General features: G+C 40.8%; 1 protein-coding gene across 17 annotated transcripts in view; it reads right to left on the bottom strand.

The window, feature by feature from the left end:
- PUM1 (pumilio RNA binding family member 1) overlaps nt 1-23,396 on the bottom strand; it is a 134,079-nt gene that overhangs the window by 66,044 nt on the left and 44,639 nt on the right. For 11 of the 17 annotated variants that reach the window (XM_047868766.1, XM_047868758.1, XM_047868759.1 and 8 more), the window contains 2 exons: nt 7,941-8,049; nt 6,789-6,967 (listed from right to left, as the gene is read on the bottom strand). The exons of 4 other annotated variants lie outside the window; for them this stretch is intronic. In XM_047868766.1, coding sequence (XP_047724722.1) covers nt 6,789-6,967; nt 7,941-8,049 — 288 coding nt within the window. The remainder of the gene's footprint in view (nt 1-6,788; nt 6,968-7,940; nt 8,050-23,396) is intronic. 2 more of the 17 variants (XM_047868753.1, XM_047868764.1) reach the window with 1 other exon arrangement.

Here is a 23,396-nt window from a genome sequence, read left to right as displayed (position 1 = left end):
AATAAAAATGGCTCACAAGTCTGATTTCTGAATGATACCAAGAGCACAAGTGGGAAGACTTTTTGTCAAAAGTTTGCTATTAAAAGAGAATACAGGGTTCAGGATCATAAAAATGTTCTCTTAGGAATATAAACATTCTAGAGAGAGAAAAACAGGGGTAGAAATGGGATGGTACATTTTATGAGATTTTTAATTAATATTTAAGATAAGGGTACATTCATAGCTATATGGTCTTTAAGAAAGACCTAATCCAGGAGCACCTGGAAGGCTCAGTAGGTTGAATGTCCTCAGTAGGTTGATTTCGGCTCAGGTCATGGTCCAGGGTCGTGGGATCAAGCCCCACAATGGGCTCTGTGCTGAGTGTGGAGCCTACTTAAGATTCTTTCTCTCTCTGCCCCTCTCCTCAGCTCGCAAGGCCCTCTCTCAGGAAAGGATGGGGAAGGGGATGGGGAAGGGAAAGAGAAGGAAGAAGTAATGCAGAGGAAGGAAGGAAGGAAGGAAGGACGGAAGGAAAGACGGAAGGAAGGACGGAAGGAAGCAAGGAAGGACTAATCCAGATTGCACAAAACCTACATTCTATCTGGACTGCTAACACTTAACTGGTCACAGGACTTTGGACAGGTCATGAAAACCGAGTCTTCATTTTCTCATCTACAGAACAGGGATAATTTTATTATAACAGAGCAGTTATAAAATGATGCATATGCAAAAGGTCTGTGAAGTATAAATCATTTTACACTACAGTACTATGATAATTAGTAAAAGCTATTCACTGGGATGGTATTTCTTAAGTAACATTATTCATGATATCAAGATTAAAACTCTTAAATGCCCCAATTAAGCGGTTTAACTCTAATATAAGTATATAGCCAATCTAGCCCTCCCAGGGACACTCATTTTCACAGTGCAGTGGCTGTATGGCTAGTGTTGAACATCACAATTTCTTTACAATTTAAAATTTACAAGTGTCTGGGCTCTCACCCAGAGATTCTGATTTAATTGGTCTGCAGAAGCTCCCACAAGTATTATAAAAAGCTTCTCCTCCAGCAACTCTAATAAGCACTCACAAATGAGAACCACTGTAATTAAGTCCAACATAAGCATCATAAAGGCAGGGTTTTTGTTTGGCTTTTTTGGTCACATAATAGTACCGGAAAAGTCTATTATCTAAATAAACGAAAAAACAAAGAAGGATTAATAGCATCCTTTTATTGTGGGCTTCCTTTAAATGAATGTTAACTTAAACCTGTAGTATTCAAATATAGGATTCAATGAGTGCTCAAAATGCACGTAGCCAAGCCCAATCAAACTCTCAAGAGTGCGGCCAAGAAGGGTTCTGAGAGATCCCCCGCCCACACAGAGGCGGAAGACTGTGCTCCACTCGTAGATAAAGGATTGACAGAAGAGCAGGCAAAGAGAAGAACTTTATATCGTGCAGATCAGAATCCATCCATTTATGGCTCAGCTTTGTCAAAAGCCTCACATAACAGGAGGAATATTTCAGGAGAATACCTATTAATTCTGAATGAGTCAGAGAAATGAGAATTTAATTTCTTCTCTTACTGCAGTGATCGTACCACAACGCTCCGTGGGGCAAGTCACATTCAATGAGATTAGTAATGTTCCGCCCTTCTTTCCAAAAAAGAGCATTCTGCATATCCGAAATTAGAACCAAGTTTGAATCCAGGCCCTACCACTTTCCTTCTAAGCCTCATTTTTTGCATCTATAAACTCACAGGGACAACAGTATCTACCTCAAATGGTTGCTTCAATGATTAAATAAGGCAATACATAAAAGTGTGACTCTTTCAAAAAAAAGTTCTTCAAAGTACTTTATTCCATTTTCACATCTTTTTCCCAATGCCTTTTTCAGACACATCCACCCCCACCTCCCAAAGCTTCAAAAGTCCTAGATATCTTATGTCTCCCCATCCCCTGGGAAAAAACTTACGGCTCTAATCATTAGACCCTTTGTACCACGGATTTTCTTGAGATATGTATGCAGAATCGAGCCACCACCAACTACTACGTTTCATCAAATCAATTTATAAAACATACCATCATTTTATGTGCTAACAAGGAAATACTGGCAATTAAACTGTGATATACTATCATTTTCAAGTTGCATTCCAATTTCAAAATGAATAAGGTGGGGAGGTGTACACTTTAGAAACAGTGGAACACAGAATATACACTGCGCATGTGATCACCTAATTCCTGGTGTGCCAAAAGGTAAGAAGAGTGTTCTCTGCGTAGTAGCCACCAGATCCAGGAGGGGGTGGGGGGGAAACATATATCTTGACCATGCAGAATGGTATTTGTTGTTATTACAGAGATGAAAACCCAACAAAACCATTTTCTAAAAGGTGGTTGCTGGTTTTTTAACTTTTTATCTAGTCCGTATTTAAAAGCTTGACATTGATAGTAGAGCATGCAGATTTCCTGTTCAAGAGAAGTTCAAATCTAAAGGGGCTCCACCAGGGGCGCCTGGGTGGCTCAGTCGGTTAAGCATCCGACTTCGGCTCAGGTCATGATCTCGCTGTTCATGGGTTTGAGCCCTGCGTCGGGCTCTGTGCTGACAGCTTAGAGCCCAGAGCCTGCTTCAGATTCTGTGTCTGCCTTTCTGGATTTGATCCATGGCCGCCTGGTAATTTAATCCTCCAAGAAAATTACGCATTTGTCAAACTTTAGTGTGCATGCAAATCACCTGAGGGTCCTGTCAATTAATAAGCAGGTTTTGATTCAATAGGTCTGGGGTAAGTTCCCAGGTCGTGAGAATGCTACTGGCCCGTGGACTTGGTGGAGCAAGATTCTGTAAGGTTTACAAAGCATCTTCATATACATTACACATCCATACAAATGAGACTTTGTGGGTTTTTAATTACTCCATTTTGCAGATGAGAAAATTAAGGTTCAGTTGAAATTCAAACCCCTGACTTCTAACTGCATTTACACTACACACAATTTTTAAACAAAATCAATTAAGTAGCACTGGTTACCTAAAACAAATGCAGCGAAGACTAGAAAAGCCAGTTATAAGTTTTGTGACCCAAAGGAACTGCCATGAGCGTGCACATGTCCTCCTGGTCAGAAAGCCGCCAGTCTCTACACACAAGTAGAAAGGCCGGCCCAAGGTATTTTTTCCTAAAGATCTTTCTTCTGCAAGGTTGAGGTGGTCTTCACCTCAACTGAAGTTTAAGTAGTCTTCTCATTTCCCTAGGCACCATAAACCAGAAATGTAGAAATTATAACCCACTCTGCTGACTAGCTAGGCTTCAATCTATTTGAAGATCAGCTGGTATTTCAAAGGTCAACAGCGAGGTCCTTCGATGGGATATTTCACACAGTAGCCTCACAATACGGTAGTCACGTATGATTTTGTAACCACTCTGAACCATGCTTTTGGGGGGACGCAGGGGAGGAAGGCCGTCTTATTCCAGGGGTAAATAAAATAAAGGATATGAAAAGACTCATCTCTGACTTAACTGGTATTCTGAGTTTCCCTATTATCCTGAAACCTGCTACCCTGGTTTTTGATTCATATGTGGAATACTACCAAAATTTTACAGTGGGTGCTAAGAATAAAATACTGCTGTGGGATTCTTACCGTCAGCCTGAAAGTACAGAAGCCAAAACTACTCAACTGAGTCCATCTGTACAATCAAGATGAACTTCAGAAAGCTCAGGCAAGTTAGACAAAGAGTTAAATACCTTCATTCAAGCTGTAACCAAGAAACAAACTTACTGAAAGTGGAAAACCACTGTAGAATGAGTAGATTACTTTAGTTCTAAACTACCCTTGGCAAAAAGTTAGTCAGAGTCTGGGTTATCTGTTGTCAGTATCCAGAAATAGCCCCTTGGTACCTGCTTTGAGGTCTACATTTATTATGCCATCGAAGATGAGGTTTTCAGCTCTTAGAATTAAAATGGAGTCTCCCCATGACCTACTGGAGGTCCGGTCACCCAAAAAGTAAAAATATCTGAGCACTCTGACCCATAAGCCACCAACTACCACTCAGAATAATTGTCTACAAAGCAGCTCTTCTCTGAACTCAACACTTTCAATGACAGACTAAATTAAAAAAAAAAAAAAAAAAGAAGAAGAAGAAGAAGAAGAAGAAGAAGAAGAAGAAGAAGAAAAGAAAAAAGAAAAAAGGTTCACCTATTTGCATGCATTCTATGACAACCAAAAAGTGACTCAGGTTTCCATTACCAAGAGCTTTGGTCAAATGTCATCTAACAAACAGGCAGAGCAAAGCCAGGTCATGAAGTTGATAAAAGTAGTTCACTGCTTCTCAGGCCTCCATTCACCAAGAGATTGGATACACAATGTGGTAGCCTGATGTCACTGATCAGTCCTCTGTATCCACCCTTGACTCAAGTCAAATATGGGATAGTATTTCATTACCCACAGTAAGTTTTTTCTGAGAAGAAGTTGAAACACATCTGGAGAAGTTTTATTTATCTTTATGCAAATCTCAGAGGCTCAGTAAATTATCTGAGAGTTCAATTTTCTGACCTCTATATCCTGAGGTCTTAAACTCCTCTGGTGACAATACTGTACAATGGCTGAAAATTACCAATCTCTCAAGACAACTCAGACGGAAGCCACCTTCACAAAATCCAACACAAGACAATGATGCAGAAGATACTGCTTTGTCATAAGATTAACGGAGGGAATAAATGCTTAAAAGAGAGAAGCAGGCAAAAATCGCAGTAATTCAGTCCCAGTGTTTTCTCTGTCTCCTGATTCCAATTATTTTTCTACCTGCTTCCAAACTTTACAGTAACCCAGGCATGTGCCTCCTGGTTAATACCCAAGAATTAGAAACTGGGCACACACATGATAGAGAATTTATGGCAGGAGGCATACAGGATCCAGTTCACCACACTAACAACTTATCTATGCGCAATACCAACCTTTCTCCTACGATAAATAACTAAATAAAAGTTACACACAGAAATTAGCAGGCAACGCTTCCTGGGAAATCTGTGCTCGTGAGACAGGGAAAGTGTGAGGGCAGAAGAAGAGGTGAACCGCGGATAGGTGAAAGAAGAGAAGAAGTAACACCATCCTTCCCACGGGACAAGAAGGAAACGATCATTTTGCCCAAACCCATTCCTCACATCCAAGGGTAGATCTTATTTTTCCCAAGTAGTCTCTTGGGAAGGTTCAAATAAAGAAGGCTTTTCCTACCTGATCCACAAGCCACTAAACCTGACCTATGTCTTTGCAAGGTCAAAAGACCCAGAAGCGATCGGGTCAGGTTTGGAATGACCAGGACTCAAGACCCAAGACAAAAGCCGCAGTTTAGTCCCTTCATCATCCTAAGGGTTTCTATAAAAATAAAAGATCCTCTTCTGGCTAAATTCCTCACGTCAAATTTCTAGGTGTGAAGCTGGGAGAAATCCAGAACATCCTCTTACAGGAGTTCATTTTTTCTGGGTTTTCTGTAGAATTAAGAGCTCCAGCCACATGGCAAGTGTCAATGTTAGCTGAAGCATCGTCTTTGACATGCCTAGAATACAGCTAACTCCACGTGGATTCTGGGTACTTTAAATGTCACCTGTTCTCTTCACACCAACCACGTCAACAATCATTCATTTCATGTCCACTAACATGCTGAAGAATTGCACTTGACACATAAGGAAGCTTCACCAAAAATGATACCCTACTACTCTAAAGAAGTTTCAAGTGGAATGAGGAAAAGAGGACCAAGCCTCTGATACCCAGCAACAGATATATGGCAAGAAAAATACTGATTATAAATGCTGTAAGGTAAAGTGAGATCGTTATGGAGGCAAAATTATTAACAGGATTTGGGGAAAAGAAGGTCTTTTATAAGACTGACAAAAACAGTATTAGCCAAAAAAGACTTCACAGAGAAAGGATTCTGAAAACATACAAAGCAAGTCAAGTCAAAATGAAAGGAGGGAAAACAGATTCAGGCTGCCTTTCATGACCTTCCTGGCTGTGACACGGAATATAAAACCAGTCACAGAACACATTTGAGGAAGACTCAAATGGAAATTCAAGGTAAGACTTCTAGATCTAGAAAGTTGATGACAAGAAAGAACCAGTTTTGCGAAAGAAAGGCTACCAAAGATGCTTGAGAAAGACTGCCTAAGACGTAAAGGGGAAGAGGCTATAGACAGAGGAACTGCTTTGGCAACAACTGAGCATCACAGAGGTCAAACGATGATCAATCCCCTCCCCCCACCCCTGCCCCCACAAAAGTGTACAGATCTGGAACTAACAGACATTCTAATTTCCTGACAGGCAAGGTACAAGAGGCAAAGCTGTTCAAAAAGGGCCAAAGACCATACCATAATTAAAGCCTAGCTAGCAAAATAAGAATGGTCCTACATATCTGGTCCACTTTAAAGATTTCTGGGTTTTGGCAAATCGCTGCTCTCGGATCTATTCCCAGCTTCAGCTTTCTTATTTTAATTCCTTCTGTTTTTACTTTGTTTGTTTGTTTGTTTGTCTGTCTGTCTGTTTTAAACCAAAAATGTCTTCTGATAGACCAAGGAACTGAGAACTAGATTTCGGTTCTACCTCACATTATTATCAATGTATCCCCCAAAAAAACATCATGTCTCTGTTTTTAAAAAGTTCAATGTACATCTCCTACTGTGTTTGCAGACATCGAATTGCAATAAAAGTGTTTTAAAATACACTGTAATTAGTGCTGTGAATATCTAAGGAAACTAAACAGGCATGTTTTGCTTAGGGGGGGGGGGGGGGGGAAGAGAGATATAGGAACAAGTTCCTCAAGCCAACTTACAAATCCTCCTTTTCTTAGACAGGAATCGCCCGGGGATGAGCTCAACACATACTCCACCATGCTAACGCCTAGTCCCCCACTCTCCGACCGTGGGGACAGTACAGAATTGACCTCACTGTTCACATGGAAACTCTGACCAGGTCTTCTCTGCACCATGATTGGCTGGGAAACTGAATGATCTACAAAAAAGATACACAAGCATGATACAGTGCAGCCAGAGGCTCAAACAAATTATGAGTGATGTCTCATGGATAAACCAATGACTGGGAATCAGGAAGCCTGCCATGGTCAGGTGAGCCAAAACCTCCTATTGTGTTTTTCCCTAAGTATAAATTCTACATAAACTAAGGAAAACGGAACACACTCCTCATATATCCAGGACAGCAGAACAATACAGCAGTTCACATAACTGGTTTACCTAGGTATAGTGGATAAATTGTTTACCCCTTTCAAGTAGCAGAATTTCTTTTTAATATATTTTATTAGTAATATTACTGAAACAAAATGTGATTTTACTGCCCTTTTTAAAACCAACAACATAATTTGATATTTTCTGATGACTCACTGTCATCCCAGGTTCCATTTTTACATTGCGCTGTAACACAGCACGTTGGCTTTTTGGGATTTCCGTCTCCTTCCTCCCTATCCTCTGTTATTTCTTTCTGCTGTCAGTGTGTGCCTCTACAGGTCCTCCCCATCCCTCTTCAGGGGTAGTCTGTCAGAAGAGCATCCGTGCCCAGTAACTTGATTTGGCCCCAACCACATTTACAAATAGATCATCCCATACACAGTACACAGGGGGGCAAGGGGAGGAAAAAGAAACATGAACTTCAAATGGCAGGCATGGATTTTCTAATTCCGAGTATGTTGACAGCAGTACAGAACAAGAAGTTATAGCTGAAATTACGGTCATTTCAAACAGACCACTCCCCTGTGGCTAGCACTTCAATAAAATATTGAAGATTTGATTTTGCGTTAATTATGTTTTAATAAATTACATCATATAAGCTCCTTCATGGCAATTATACTAAAGGACAGGACATTCCTTGACATGCTTATGTCACTGATGTGAAATTCATGACTTGCCAATTGCTGAGGAAAGGAGCTCTAAGACAGGCATAAATCACAGTACAGATGCTAGATCTAGATTACCTGATGTTCCCCAGGCACTGTCTCGCCATTGATCACCCAGGAATATTCCTTTTGGTCCATCTTTGCTGGATTCATCTGTTTCCCAAAACTTTTTACCTGGCAAGAGCTGCTGCAAATTAAAAATAATAGATGCTTTTAAAGAATTCATAAAGGATGAAAGTACAGCAGTCAACACTTTCTTTCAGACAAGGTACTGCAGATGCTCATGTGCTCTGGAGGGCTTTAATCGCAGTGTTCTGACTACACAGACTGTGGTCAGAGCACTACTGCATATTCGGTACAAGTCACAGAGAGGCCTGAGGCAAGGAGGGGCCACAGATCAACCCACCACAATAGAGGCTCAGCTTAAATATCTAGAATTATCCATTTAACCTATGCCAAGATTTTATGGGGGGCAGGGGAAAGGGGAGTAATATTAGACCTATTAGTTAAATACTTGCTGAGAAGACTCCTTTTTAAAAAGAATGTACCTACAACTACTAACACACTACTTCTGCCTACATGTGTACTAACTGGCCGTACAAAGTTACTCAAGCCGGGGCATGAACTCAGACCCCAGCCATGGAATGCTAGAGGCAAAACTCACCTCCTTCGCACAGAAGACTGTGTTAACCAAAACATTTTCATCACCAGAAAGAAAAAACAAGCAAAATCTTCCCAACCACAACATTAACCTATTCCAAGACCTTGGGAAGACAGAACAGCCAATTTCCCCATTACCGGAAGGGAAATAAAACCTCCTATCCTCAGTTGATTTTAACAAAACTTAATAATACCATTAAAGTGACTTCACAAAACACTCCATGCTTCACAGAAATGTATACATCACTGGCCCTAAACCAATATGAGAACTTTAAACTGGCTGTGACCAAAGAAATGCAAAGCACCATTTAAGCAAAACCAGTACAGTTTTGCCCAAGATCAAAGCATTAGCGACCAGGGTCAGTTACAAAGTGAAATTCCACTGGAATTCCATCATTCTTCATTTTGGTCATCAGCTTTACTCACTAAAACGTCCCCCTTATTTCCTCTAAGTATGTTTTCATTTCAGCTACTACTAGTCAGACAAGAAAGACAGAAGTTTGAGACAGTAATCGCTGCTTTTGAGCATAAAAGAAGCACCTGGAGAGTTGAAGTTCTCAGAGGAACAGAATCAAAAATCAGAAAGCAAAATATTTGCTCTCCTCCTTGATAATAAAGGTTTGCCTTTCCAATTTATAACCCATACCGCAGCGATAATGGGAGAATAACTCAATTTTGCCATCACTGAAATCAATCTCGGCTTTCCAAATCTGGATTCTGGGTTTCTCAGCGTAATTTCAGTTCTGTCTCTATACATCTGCCTGGCAGACCTGGGTTACAACCTGGTCAAAGCAGTATCCCACACACTTTTCTCTTCAGGCCCAATCTGTTATTTTCTAATCTAGCAAGATGGTGTCAAAAGACACATTTTGGTCTGGCATTCAGTAAGCTTACGTTTACTTGAAGATGAACAGTTATAAGCAGCCGGTGCCTAGAATGCCTCGTGGGTTCATTCTCTGAGGGAAACAAGGACAGACAGAGCTCGTCTGTTAATCTGAGATGGGGGCAGGGGTGGGGGGAACGGCGGGTGGGCAGAAGGGAGAGCTAAGCAGTGGGGTCAGAAGCAGTGGCGTCAGGAAGTCATGGACTAGACAACTTTGACGTGTCCTGGGACAAACTGAACTGCCCTAGGCCTCATTCTTTCTGTACTGATGATGGAAATAATTTTCAGGTTGTGATGATTAGAGATGTTGTTGAGGAGTGCCTAGCACAATGCCCACCACACAGCAGGTTTTCAATAAATGTATTCAGTGTTATCATGCCAGGGCAAAATAGCTATAAATCACAGAAAGGACACTGAAAATTAACATGAACTACTCAAGCACAATTCAAGAATTCTTGTTTTTAAACTTATTTTTCTTCTTTTAGTCTCAAAAATGGCCTCTCACAAGATTACAAATATTTCCCTATTGGTTGTATCTTTTCCAACTAAAATTGTGATTTTTCTCCTGCATTTTGTAGGTGGTGTGAACAAACAGAGGAGTCTAAGTCAACTGCTCTTTTGCGTACAAGAAAGAATGAAAGCAGAAGGGACACCTCACTTACTGGTTAATTTCCATATAACAGTGGATGTTTTCCACATAATGATGGAAAGAGAGCAAAGGTCATCAAAAAAAAAAAAAAAGGCCAAGGGGCACCTGAGTGGCTCAGTTGGTTAAGCGTCTGACTTCTGCTCATGTCACGATCTTGTGGTTCATGAGTTCAAGCCCCACATCTGGCTCTGTGCTGACAGCTCATAGCCTGGAGCCTGTTTTGGATTCTGTGTCTCCCTCGCTCTCTGCCCCTCCCCCCTCGTGCGCACGCGCACGCGCGCGCTCTCTCGCTCTCTCTCTCTCCCTCTCTCAAAAATAAACATAATTTGTTTTTTAAAGAGTCAAAATGGCGCTCATCACTCTCCACACAAATATGGAAATCTTTACTGAGAACTCAAGGAAAAGCTTCTTTGAATATCAGCCTCCGTATGCAAATACAGTCCGTGGGTAATTTGTCAAACTGCTGACAAAGCAGCAGCCCTTGAACTCAAGGCTTCAAAAATGACTTCTGGAATCCTGTCATCTTTCACTATAGCTTGCCAGGCTGTCATAACATAACATACAAAGGCAGCAAAAGCAGGTGAACATGTAAGCAAGGCTGGTTCCAGGCCAAGTTCTCTCAAAAGGAAACAACACAACAGACATGTAGAAAGGTGCTAAAAAGTGGAGATTTTACTTCAAAGTAGTAACAGATGCAACAAGTCTCAAAGGAATGAATACACACCAAAAAGCCCAAGACCCTTGTCAGGTACTAAGAGGCAACCATTTCTCCATTAGCAATCGGTGTAAATGTAAATCCTACATAGAGACTAGGAACGGCGCAAGAAATCCTAGAACTCCACGTGCTCTGGCAAAGTAGTAGTGAGGAGGTCAACGAACCATTATCAATGCAAACAGCTTGGACTGAAAGGGCAAGTGTGTAAGAGATCATGAAAAAAGGGGTGGGAGAAGAAGGTGCTAGCACACCGATTCTGGGAGGGAAAGAGATAGAGCCAAGCTGCCAGAGTGCTCTCCAAATGGGAAGAAAGTTAAAATACCACACCAAGCACAACGTGGGCAAAGACAGAAGCAAACTCAGCAAAGCTCTTCAGAGTCTCGGGTCTGACACGGAACCTAGCCTTTCTCACTTTCCTCCACAACATACCCATCCCCACCCCTCACTTGTGTGCTCATCAGCATCAGACTGGGACCTCTGCCCCCCGGTACTCACGGCCCTGTGTGATCCCCTCCCCTTGACTGTGGGCCGGACCTAGTGACTTGCTCCTGAGGAACAACACGTGGTAAGAGGAATGGCGTGTCGGCTTCAAAATTACCTTACAAACACTGACGACCCCTCCTGCTTGCTCTCCTGCTTGCTCACTTTGAGGAAGCTAGCTGCTACGCTGTGACCTGCCCTGCAGAGAGGCCCCACATGGCAAAACCCAAGAGAGGCCAGGGGCCATCAATTCATTAGGAACTCAGGCCCTCCGAACAACAACCTGTTAGGAACTTAATCCCGACATCAATCTCCCGAGTGAGCTTAAAAGCAGACCCGTCCCCCGTCGAACTCTGAGATGGCCGCAGCCCCCACTGCAATCCTGAGTGCAGCTTGGGAGGGGCCCCAAAAGAGAGGTCTTTCAAAGCCATGCGTGGGTTCCCGCTCACGGAAACTGTGAGGTGTAAACAACTCTGTTGTTTTAGGCCTTGAGATTTTGAGGTAACGTGTCAGGTGGCAAGAGGAACTCGTACAGTTGTGAATGTATTTGAATACAGCTGTTCTGAGACTCAAAACCTTTCTTAAGTCTGATTTCAATAGGGGCGCCCGCCTGCGTGGCTCAGTCGGTTGAGCCGACTCTTGATTTGGGCTCAGGTCACGATCCCAGGGTCGTGGGATGGAGCCCCAGACGGGGCTCGGAGCTGAGTGGGGAGCCTGCTTAACATACTCTCTCGCTTGCTGGCTTGCTCTCTCTCTCCCTGCCCTCCCCCAATCTCGCTTTCTAAATAAAGTAAGTAAGTAAGTAAGGCGCCTGGGTGGCTTGGTCAGCTAAGTGTCCGACTCTTAATTTTGGCTCCGTTCATGATCTCACGGTTCATGGGTTTGAGCCCACGCTGCATCAGGCTCTGTACTGACAGTGCGGAGCCTACTTGGGATTCTCTCTCTCTCTCTCTCTCTCTCAAAAATAAATAAATTTTTAAAATAAATAAATAATTCAAAATCTGTTTAAAAATAAATAAAAGTTTGTTTTCAAGAAGCACTTCTCATTCCTTTTCTAGTATCTACAGTCCAAGGACTTTTGACTTTGGAAAAAATAACATGCTTTTCATTTCCCATTTTCCCCTACTTTGTCTCATAGCCCTTCTGCATTAAAAAAAAAAAAAAAGTACTAACTTCTGCAAAATTAGATGGGCTTAGATATATAAAGCTTACCGAAAACTAGTAGCAGTCAGATATTCGAGTCAACTAAAATAACGACATTCACCATTCAAATCTGATCAGAGTTGAAGAAGCTATAATCTATTGAATTATAAAATAAAACAAAGTGACGATGAGTATCTGTTATTTCAAATGCAACAGCAACCCCTCTGGAGGTATCATCTACAGTATTGGCTAAAACAGACTGACTGGCTCACCAACCCACTGGCATAAACACCAGGAGTTGCCAAACCTTCATTTAAGCCACACCTAAATCCAACACCAAAAATTTAAAACCAACCATTGTATGAAAAGTGAATTACTGCTTACCCCATAAAAAACTTGGAAATAAAATTGTTCTTTGACAGGAAAAAAAAAAAAAAACAAGGAACAGATCACAGCAGAGGTTTACAAAATTTACTTTAAAGAAATATTAGGCAATAAGAGGATTAAAAGATTTGACAATTCTAAAGGAAGATAACTGGAATCAGGAATTGGTCCAACAAAAGCAAAAGAGACCCAGGGAGTCAGATGTAGGCAGTATTACCCAGGTGGCAAATTTAGGAAGAGGGCATATGATGCACAGTCTATCCTCATAAAAGCAATGAGTGCATCAAGCTAGATAGCAGCCTGATTACAGTAGCCACTAAAAACATCTAAGTAACTTCCCTGGCTCAGACTCTTGCTGAGCAAGCAAACTTCATATGAGAACTTGCCTCCCTCCTGTAGCCAGGCATGCTGATCACTGAACACAATTATCCTGCCCACTTGAGAGTTATTATTTCTCCTTATAAATTAGTAAACTGTATTTTGGTTTTCATATAGAAGTCTCTTGTGGTTCTGGTTAGTATAGGTCAATCCCATAATCCAATCACCTCTGAATTAGTGATCAAAATCCCTTTCAAGATCTACTAACTGAGAACCAGGACTTGGGAGGTCCCAGCATCCTCCCCAGCCAACAACAGACTTTGTACTCTTCCCTGTATCGTCCCATTAAATGGGATTCCTAGTTGCCCCAAACCCCCCAATATGTGAGTTCTCAAATCTTTGAGGGGAAAAAAAAAAAACACTGTTTATCCCAGTTTGAACCACAGGTTTATAAAAGAAAAGACACAGAAAGTAAAGAAATCAGTAAGCATACTCATGAGGCTTCTGGAGAACAAAAGAGAAACCAAGCACTGGTTTACAAGCAATGTTAGCCATTCGGAAAATCTCTGAATTTTGTTTGGAAACACCTTTTTTCTTTTACCATCTAGCAAAAGAGACAATACACAAAGCCACACTTGCACAATCAATCACAACATTAGCCCCCACTAAGAGCCCTGTAAACAGAGGTGGAGACAATAAAGTGCTGATAATATCAAGCACCTCCAGCCTTCTTATTTTAAGCAATAATACAGTAGTAAAGCCTGCATGGGTGCTCTGAAGTCACTTTTAAATTTTTTTTTTTTTCAACGTTTTTATTTATTTTTGGGACAGAGAGAGACAGAGCATGAACGGGGGAGGGGCAGAGAGAGAGGGAGACACAGAATCGGAAACAGGCTCCAGGCTCTGAGCCATCAGCCCAGAGCCTGATGCGGGGCTCGAACTCACGGACCGCGAGATCGTGACCTGGCTGAAGTCGGACGCTTAACCGACTGCGCCACCCAGGCGCCCCTGAAGTCACTTTTAAAAACCGACCTGCTTCTGAATCCCAACTCTGTGAATTTAACCCCTCTCGGCCTCAGGTTTCTCACCTATAAAATGAACTATCGCGAACATTAAATGAGATCTGTGCAAAAAAGTAGTACAATGCTGAACTCTGAGCAAGCACTCAAAAAATCGGCTGCCACTGTGACTGAAGAACAAGTGGTAACCAACAGACCTCACACTATGAATGGCTAGCCAAATGAAATGCTCCTGGGGTACTCAACTAGCAGGTGTGAGCCCAGCATCACCCAGCCCGTGTGTGTGTAAATTCCATAAAATTAAGAGCCCTAACAAACCACCACAAGAAGAGCCATCATTACATCTTTGCAGAAACTAAGAGGCATGATCATTGTTAAGGACTGGGTATGTCTGACCACACCACCACGAACATTTGCACAGGGAAGTATCAGTGAGGTTTTCTGATGGTCTCAATACTCAATGCACACTCCGACAGGCACTCTGTTCTCAAAAGGAATAAAATATCAGGGAACTGCTTACAGGACTCAACACTGTCTGCCTCTCAGAGCAGAAATTAGGCTTCTTAAGGAGGAGCATTCACAGGGCGCACGCTACAGCCCTACAGGCACGCTCAGGTTTGATCATGTTATCTGGCAACGCAAACTTCCAACACAAGCTGAGTTTCATCACTGGAATGTAACCAGTGCAGGAGTCAAATACCTGACGTTTTAAACAGGTGGTAAGGTACAGGACGCCGCCCCCAATTTCTTAATCTCTTAGTACATATTCCCATTACATTCTCATGGCGTTAAAAGAATTCGACATCAACTCAGAGAAAGGACCTCTCAGAACTGACTAAAATAAAGAAGTATAATTGGTAACCACTGACAGTCACAGGTTCTAGGCAGAGTTCTGATGTGTGAACATCATATAATTTTCAGAAAGCCCTTCTCAAAATCTTAATGCCCTACCTTACCCATGCCCTTCGGACCATACAGGGTTGTAGCCATATCAAGGAAGACAGTACATCAAGTGCTTTCATTGTAAATACTATGAACTACACTCAGAAGTCATTTAAAAAGCTTTAACAAGAAACAGTTTAAATACAAAATTACATGTCAATATACTTTACTTTTTTTTTAAGGGTATATCCATTCATTCACTGTTAGGATAATTCTTTCGGAAAGGGTAAAAAATATATATATATACATCAAGAGTCATGTTCATTCCTGAGAATATATCTCAACAACAACAAAAGACTGGAATTCAAAAGAAAAGAAAAGAAAAAAAAAAAACACCTCTACATTCAAAGTACAAGACCAAAACAATCAGGAACAAGGTAGCTGTGCTACCACAATGGAAGCTCACCCAAAACAGCCATAAAGACTCTAGGTAATGTTTACAAAATTAAAAGTAAAAGACAAAACTGCACAGGTAAAGACCCCTTCTCCTGGCGCATCCTTCCCTTCTGGATCAAGACTGGAAAGAAAAATAAAAACTGAAATCGGTGCTTGCTGGGGGTGGTGACATTATGAATGACTTACTACAAAATCAACGTTTATGATGCTTTAGAACTGATTTTCTAACAAACAGAAATTAAGATTACAGGGGTATGGAATTCACTACAAACAAGGCATTTTCTTTTAAGCATACACACTTCACTTCAACATAATCCCACAGTAACAAAAGTTAGTGGCAACTTTAAGGAGTGCCCACACTGTATGTTTCAAGTATTTTTAAGCAAGCACATAACATCTAACCTACTTTGAAACCTGTACCCTAAATAAGGAATGTCGAACGAGTTCAATGGTGTTATCACAGCCAGTTACTCTTTTCAATAGACAATAAGTATAACGAAGGTGGTGTTTTCCTCTTCATTTTCCCTTCCAGTTTAAGGAGTAGGACCTTCTCAATTCACGCCTCCTGTTGATCTAGCTACTAATTAAGGAAGTGCCCTCCATTCTCTTTAACCTGTTGTTCAATACTTACACGTAAAGATCACTTTTCAGTGCTAAAACGTTTCTGACTGCTTCATTTCATTCAGATCACAAAAAAACTAAGCATCAACATCTGCTATAATTTTTTCACATCTCTCTACCAGGCAGATTCGAAACCTGGCACCTAGTAATTACTGCCTAAAACTGTCCATCTATGTGTCGAGATGCTTACCACTGAAAACTGATTTCCACATGAACGGTCTCTTAAGTAAGTATCTCTTTTGGTTGAAATCTAATGTCCTCCTTTTAAAAAAGAGGAATTTTTTGCATAATTATAATCCTGCAGTATATAAAATTAACAGGTTTTTTGAAAAATATTTTCCAGCTATTAAGCACTTTTCATAAGTAATGTCAATAGTTACACTGAATGTCCTTTAGAAACTCTTCTGCCCCTAAAGAAATGACACAAGCCACTGAGGCCTGGCCAATGAGAAAATTTGCTCTCTCCCACATCTGGAAAACCACTACTGCTCTTCTGGCTACTGAAAAATTGCAAAGCTTTCAGCATCTGAAGCACTGATGTCAAAAAGTAAAGTATTACTTGACTAGGCCCTGAAATGCACAGCCTGTAGAAGCCACTACTGGAAACAGAAGTAGTGAAAGACACTCTTCACTCTAAAAAAGAAAAACCTATCAGGAATCAAAGTGATACAGCTACCAGGCCTTCATTTTAAGGTAAGCACACTTACGGTGTGCTTCAGACTGTTGAACTTCACAACCTCCTACAGATGAAGAAAGGAGCACTAACCTGTGACAGGACTGGTCAGGACTCCCGTACGGGAGAGCGAGAAGACAGTGGGAAGGACTCTCGAACAAGAGCAAAGACAGAAAGGAAAGCACACGGGCAGGTGCCCACCAAGAAGAAAGGCATCTGGCCAGCGACAGAGGGAAGCAGTAAGGACTAGGCCAACTAGCCCAACTAGTCCAGCGACCAGTGACACTCTAAGCCAACAGGCAGTAACAGGAAGGAACATCATAAAAATTAAGTTCAGAAAATTAATCTGACATTCCTCCATAAAATGGGGGAAGGGGAAGGGGAAGTTAAATGGACGTCAGGAGGCAATAATTAGGCACAAAAGGGTAAGAGAGGGGACGTGTGGAAATCGGGCAAGGAAGATACAAACTGCCATGCAGATGCTTCTCTCGGCTTTCAAAGCATTAAAAAAATAATAATAATAACAACCAACAAACAAAAAACCTATGTAATTTCAAAAGTGAGGATTCATAGCCCATTATGACAAGCAAGAATGAAGTCACTAAGTATACATAAGCCAGTCTATCACTGAAATTCTTTTAAGGAGAAGTCTATTCTGTAGAGTCGTGCAACAGAACCCAAGTATGTACCAATACGGCGTTCCAAGTTTAAGTTCACAAGTCCAATGGGTAAAGTTTTCAGGTTGTCCTGAAGATCCATGGTTGGTTGCTTCCTAGGGAACAGTACGAACAAAAAGACGAATCAAGCAGACAGAAGAATTTGGTAGCTCTTAAATTTTAGGACAACCACGAGTTAGTCAGAAGTGCATTCAGTTCTTCAGCTGATGGCTGCCAAACTCCACAGTGTGCACTCTTCAAAGGAGCACAGTGGTTCCTTACCACACAAAGAGCACAATCACTGTTAACTTCATTCGTGAAATGAAAGAATACTTTCATAAAAAAATTCAGAGATACTGTTAGCACATCAATCTCCATGTTCTTTTGTGATAAATTACCCTGGGGCAAGCTCCACACTAATCCTTTCTCCACTGCACCCTCCCCACCTCCCAAATCCATTGAAAGTAAAATTCTTTACACCTTCTCCCTTCAAATTATTGGAACAGAACCAAATGAAACTTCTTTTCCCTGCTATCTTCATAAAACTTGATAGACTGACAGTAAACTGTGTTCAGAAAATGAAGAAATGTCCAAGGTGAACTAGGCTTTTCTGCAGGATAAAGGAACGGCATGTAAGGAAACAGGATTATATTATCTAGGTCAAACAAGGTCATTTGTTTTTGTACATGTATAAGCTACATGGTTTGTCCTATAACATAATCATATACATGTTACACTAGGTTTAGACTTAATAATTATCTAGGTGATTTCCTGCAGTAATACCCAAGAGCCCAATGTGCAAAAGATAAGCCTCCAGATCACATAGGAAACCTGTTAAGTTCATGAATAAAACCATGAAAACATCTAGTTTGCTTCATGACCTACCCACCTCATATCCCCCAAGCAGGAAACAGCTCAACTAAGAGAAGAGAAAGAGTCCTTTGCCTCAAGATGGGAGCAAATACTTAAACCCACCCACATGCCCAGTCAGCCTCAGGGCATTTTTAATTATTAAATTGACAAGACAAAGATCTCAGTGTGCCAGATATGGACAAGTTCCCTTTTTCATGCACTCCAGGAGATGAAAATTTCATAGATATGGCTATTATGTATACCAGGAAGACCAATACGGAAAATAAATTCTTTCCTCTACATGCTTTGCTATAATGAGAATCACAGAATGCATCAATTAATCAAGAAACAATGGATTAACTCTGGTTAATTCTGGTTCCTCATCAGTAAAGTAACAGTAAAGAAGAGAGAATTACACACAATATTGTTTAATACACACTCGAACAAGAAATATAACAAAAGTAATTCCTGTTTTCTAAATACAATTATGTCTGGTTGTGTATATGTAATGAGGGTATTTCCACGCCCCCGCAGATAACCCAGAGAAAGTGTCCCATTGATCGAGTTACAACTATATTAAACAAAAGGCCCTTTATAATAAACCCCTTATATAGGATTCAACTTGGATGATAATAGCATTGCTGATTTACTATTCATCTTATGTACTACTCTTTGCAAAATAATCAAATAGTTTGAAAATGTAAAAATATGCAGAGAAGGATGAATGAATAGAGGCTTTGTTAGTTCTGGCAGTTCCTCATCCTCCCCCCTTCACAACCCCACATCCCTTAGGATAGAAAAGTAATCTGAATAAAGAATACAGGCAATAAATATTTACGGAATTGAACTAAGGTCCCGTGCGGGGAGGACAGTATCAACTTCTGGATAAAAGAGAAAATAAAGAGGAAGCCATGCTTAGGAAAAAAATATTTATTTTGTAAGATTCATTCAACACAGCATATGGGCAGATGCTATTTACAAAGTATGTTATTAAGCTGAAGCCCCTGCCCCGAACAAACTTATGTGCGGGGAAACAGAAAACATTTACACAAATCACTACATACGAAATAAATCAGAGCCATAAGAATGACACAAATAACTTGCTACTTGAATTCCTCTCCATTGTTTCTGGTTGGTAAGAGCAAGAAAAGTTTTATAAACAGGAGCTGATAAGTGAAGTTAAATAACAGACTCTGGACATGAAGAAACGAACAGCAGAAAAACCCAATAAGATCTGGATTGACAGAGATGTGTATTCAAATAGCTGGTTCATGATCATGTTAACCTCTCAAGTCCCTTTTTGCCTGGTCTATAAAAGGGCATCACAATATTGTAGGACCACTGTGAAGACTGTAACGTATACAAAGTAGTTGGCATAGTACCTGGAAAATTATATACGGTAATGTGCTACAGCTATTATTATTATTCCTGAGCCTACTGAAATAGAACTTATTTGGCATTCAAATCCACATCTTAATACTCATCACCTTAGCTGGAATCACTTGGCCTTAGGACTCATTTTCCTCATGTAAAAAAAAAATGGTATTAATATCTCCCAAAAATCTATTCAGAGATTCACATAAGCAATGAAATCAATGCCAAAGTATCTTGAAAAGTGTTAATGCATTACTGTAGCGATTTAGTTGGCCTGCCCTCAAATAAAGCACAGTGATGTGGATGAAAAGAATGAAAACATTTCAACCAATGGAGGATAAAGGGGGAGAAATTCAACAAACACAGACTAAGCAGTATGTGGATAAGCTACATCCTGCTGCAAAGGATATACAGTGGTAGGTCTATCTATTCTTCCCAATACAGGAGAGAAGGCAGATATTGGAACGAGTGAGGTTCCCAACAGGTCTCAAAGTGGTGGGACAGAATTGAGAACCAGGTTCCAAATGTCAGATGCACCCACATTCTCAAGGTTAGAAGACCCCTTTTTCTTTTTCTTTTTTTTAATATAAAATTTATTGTCAAATTGGTTTCCATACAACACCCAGTGCTCATCCCAACAGGTGCCCTCCTCAATACAGAAGACCCCTTTTTCTATCTTGTTCTTCAAAACGCCCAGTCCCACAACTATTACGAGATCTCAGGAACTTCCCCAAACAATACCTTAAAGAGGTTGCTTACTTCATCTCTAACCCATAGTCACTAACCTAATACAGGAAAGTCATGAACTAAGATCTCATACCTCCAGGTCACTTGGTCTGGCTAACTATGTATGTTTTCTCTTAAGGAAACATTCTAATAGCAAGATGCCAAAAATGCCCAACAACCAAATGGTATTAAGACAAGGCTAAAGGAACTAGGCAGTTTTACCATTCCTGTCTGTACTCAAAAGCTATATTTTGGGGGAAAAGGGATTCACTGCATTATTTGGTCAGATGTTTTTATATTAATACACCAAAGACTTTATTAATTCGTCTTCCTTCTGCAAGAAAGGGTGCATGATTTTGCTGGCACACAATATATCTCCTGTCTAAATTCTGTCAATTTTGGAGTCAACCGAGTTACTCTCATGGGACTCGAATTGCAAGAAACTGCCAGTGTTAGGTAGCCGTTCTTGGGCTGTGAATCCTAAAAGTACTTTTAGCTACTCAAAAAAAAGCCTCCAGTTCTATGAGCCATTCTGTTTGCCATGATGGAAAGATGTAGAAAAGAATTTAACAGACTTGGTATCCACATCAGGCTTCCACTTGCCTTGATTTCAGAATTGCCACCCATGAGCCCTTAGGAACAGATATGTCAACGCCTTAGACAACTGCAGACTGGTGGATGAGTCACTTAGAAAACCCAATGAAAAGTTACAGAACCTCTACATCACAAGGGGGAAGTCACTCTAAAAAGACATCTTTTAGATGCCCTCTGGCATATCCTAGAAAAAGGAGAACTATCCCTCTTTTCTATCTTTTTAAAGATATAGAAATAAGGGCAAACTCCAAAATCTTAGACTTGAAAGGGTCCTGGGAAACCAGTCCAACATCTTTGTCTTACAGATGAAAAAAAGCCAAAGTCCGAAGAAGATGAACGTCTGAGCCAAGGCTGGACTGTGGCTTCAGGATTCTGGTCTAGAGCGTGCTCTATCCCACCAAGTTACACCTTTCTTTGGGTGAACTGTTCTTTAGCTCTCCAAATCACTACCAAATTCCTCCCTTTACTAGCCATTTTGCTATTTTACACTTACAGATAGAATTCCAACATAATGTCCAATAAGAATCTGCAGCTATATTTTAGGGGTGCCTGAGTGGCTCAGTCACTTAAGCGACTTCGGATCAGGTCATGATCTCACGGCTCATGAGTTCAAGTCCCATATCGGGCTCTGTGCTAACAGTACAGACCTGCTTTGTATCCTGTCTCCCTCTCTCTGCCCCTCCCCAGCTTGTGTGCTCGCTCGCGCTCTCTCTCTCTCTCTCTCTCTCTCGCTCGCTCTCCTTCAAAAATAAACATTTAAAAACATTTTTAAGAAAAAAAAAAAAGATTGGGGCGCCTGGGTGGCTCAGTCGGTTGGGCGTCCAACTTCGGCCCAGGTCATGATCTCACGGTTCATGGGTTCGAGGCCTGCGTCGGGCTCTGTGCTGACAGCTCAGAGCCTGGAGCCTGCTTTGAATTCTGTGTCTCCCTCTGGCTCTGCCCCTTCCCTACTCACACTCTGTCACTCTCTGTCTCTCAAAAATAAACTTGAAAAAAAAAAAAAAAAAAGAATCTACAGCTGTATTTTAACCCTATCTCACCTTATTCTACTTCCAAGGAACATGACAGGATTCTCATTAGGACTCCACACACACGAGCACCTCCCAGATCTGCTTCCTCAGGTTTACAAACTTGTCTATGCTTCAGCTTTCTAAAACAAAGATGAAGGGCCACGTATCTAAATACATCCCATTTACTCCAGAAATAATCACTACTATCTCAACATCCCTGAAAATGATCAAGTTTTCTGCACATAAAACAGTCAGGAATCTTAAACAGAAAAAAAGTCCTCAGTTTTTAGAAAACCAATTATGCAAAAAAAACAAGGTGCCTTTTCTATCAACAGCTCTCCCCTTGGCAAATCCATCCTTTTTGAAGACACAAAAAGTAGGAACACTGCTGTCCTCTTACAGGTGAAGCAAGTAAATTATACAAAATCAGAAACCAAACCAATGTAGAAACCAAGCCCAGTTACCCAAGGTTAGTGAGCCTTTCCTCAGTACTACAAAGATCTACTCCTGAATACTCAACTAACGGCCTAATCTTCTCATGTGTAAATTTAAGAAGCTGCTCCAATATGCGCCTTTCAACTTTTCAGGACTATACCTTTAAGTTGAATGGAAATGACCAGCAAGGAGAGTAGATGACATATTTGAAAATAATTTGTGGCCTAACCCTAAGACATTTATTTTACTATCGTCCTTTTAATGTTGATTTTCTAGAATAAGAGGTAGGTAAAGCACTTGTATTGTGATCCTTCCGCTAAGAACAACGGTACCTCGGACAGCCAACAAGGTCTGAGGTGATGGTTCAAGTAGCCACTTCTTAGCAAGAGTTCTAAGAAATGCTCTACATTTTGCAGAGCCTAGTGTTGGCTTTGACGGAAAAAATGTTAACAAGAGCCAAGAAGCATTAACTTTACTAGAGCTCAATTACTCTTAATGGAACCAATTCTCTTTCAATTCTAACGATTCATAACGTTCTTAACAGAAGGAACTAGGACTCATTTTCGTTTACCAAAACGAGGTATCTATCGTTTACTGTAATGAGGACTCACACAAGTGCAAGCGCGTGCGCACACACACACACACAAATACACACAAAATAAGTGAAACAAAAATACACTGTGCCTGGCTGAAAAATCAAAGCAATTTACTTGAAATTTTAGCGTATATAGGGGTAAAGACTACATTTATACACAGCCCCTCTCTTTCATTGCTTAAAGGGAAGGAAATTTAATGAGGTTAAACTAATTAGAAGCTGTAGCTTTATTTTATAATAAAAGCTTATTAATTCTTCGTTTCTCTTTTGCCAACTTCCCTTGTAACACTGCAGAAAACATTCTCCCATCTTGCACCTATCTAGACCCCAACTAAATAAACCAGAAAACAATTCCCAAGTCTTACACTCTTCCATTACAGTAATCACAAACTGTCCGAGCGATACCGAC

The sequence above is a fragment of the Prionailurus viverrinus genome, chromosome C1 (genome assembly GCF_022837055.1).
Source record: "Prionailurus viverrinus isolate Anna chromosome C1, UM_Priviv_1.0, whole genome shotgun sequence".
NCBI lineage: Eukaryota > Metazoa > Chordata > Mammalia > Carnivora > Felidae > Prionailurus > Prionailurus viverrinus.
This window is presented reverse-complemented; position numbering and strand designations above follow the sequence as displayed.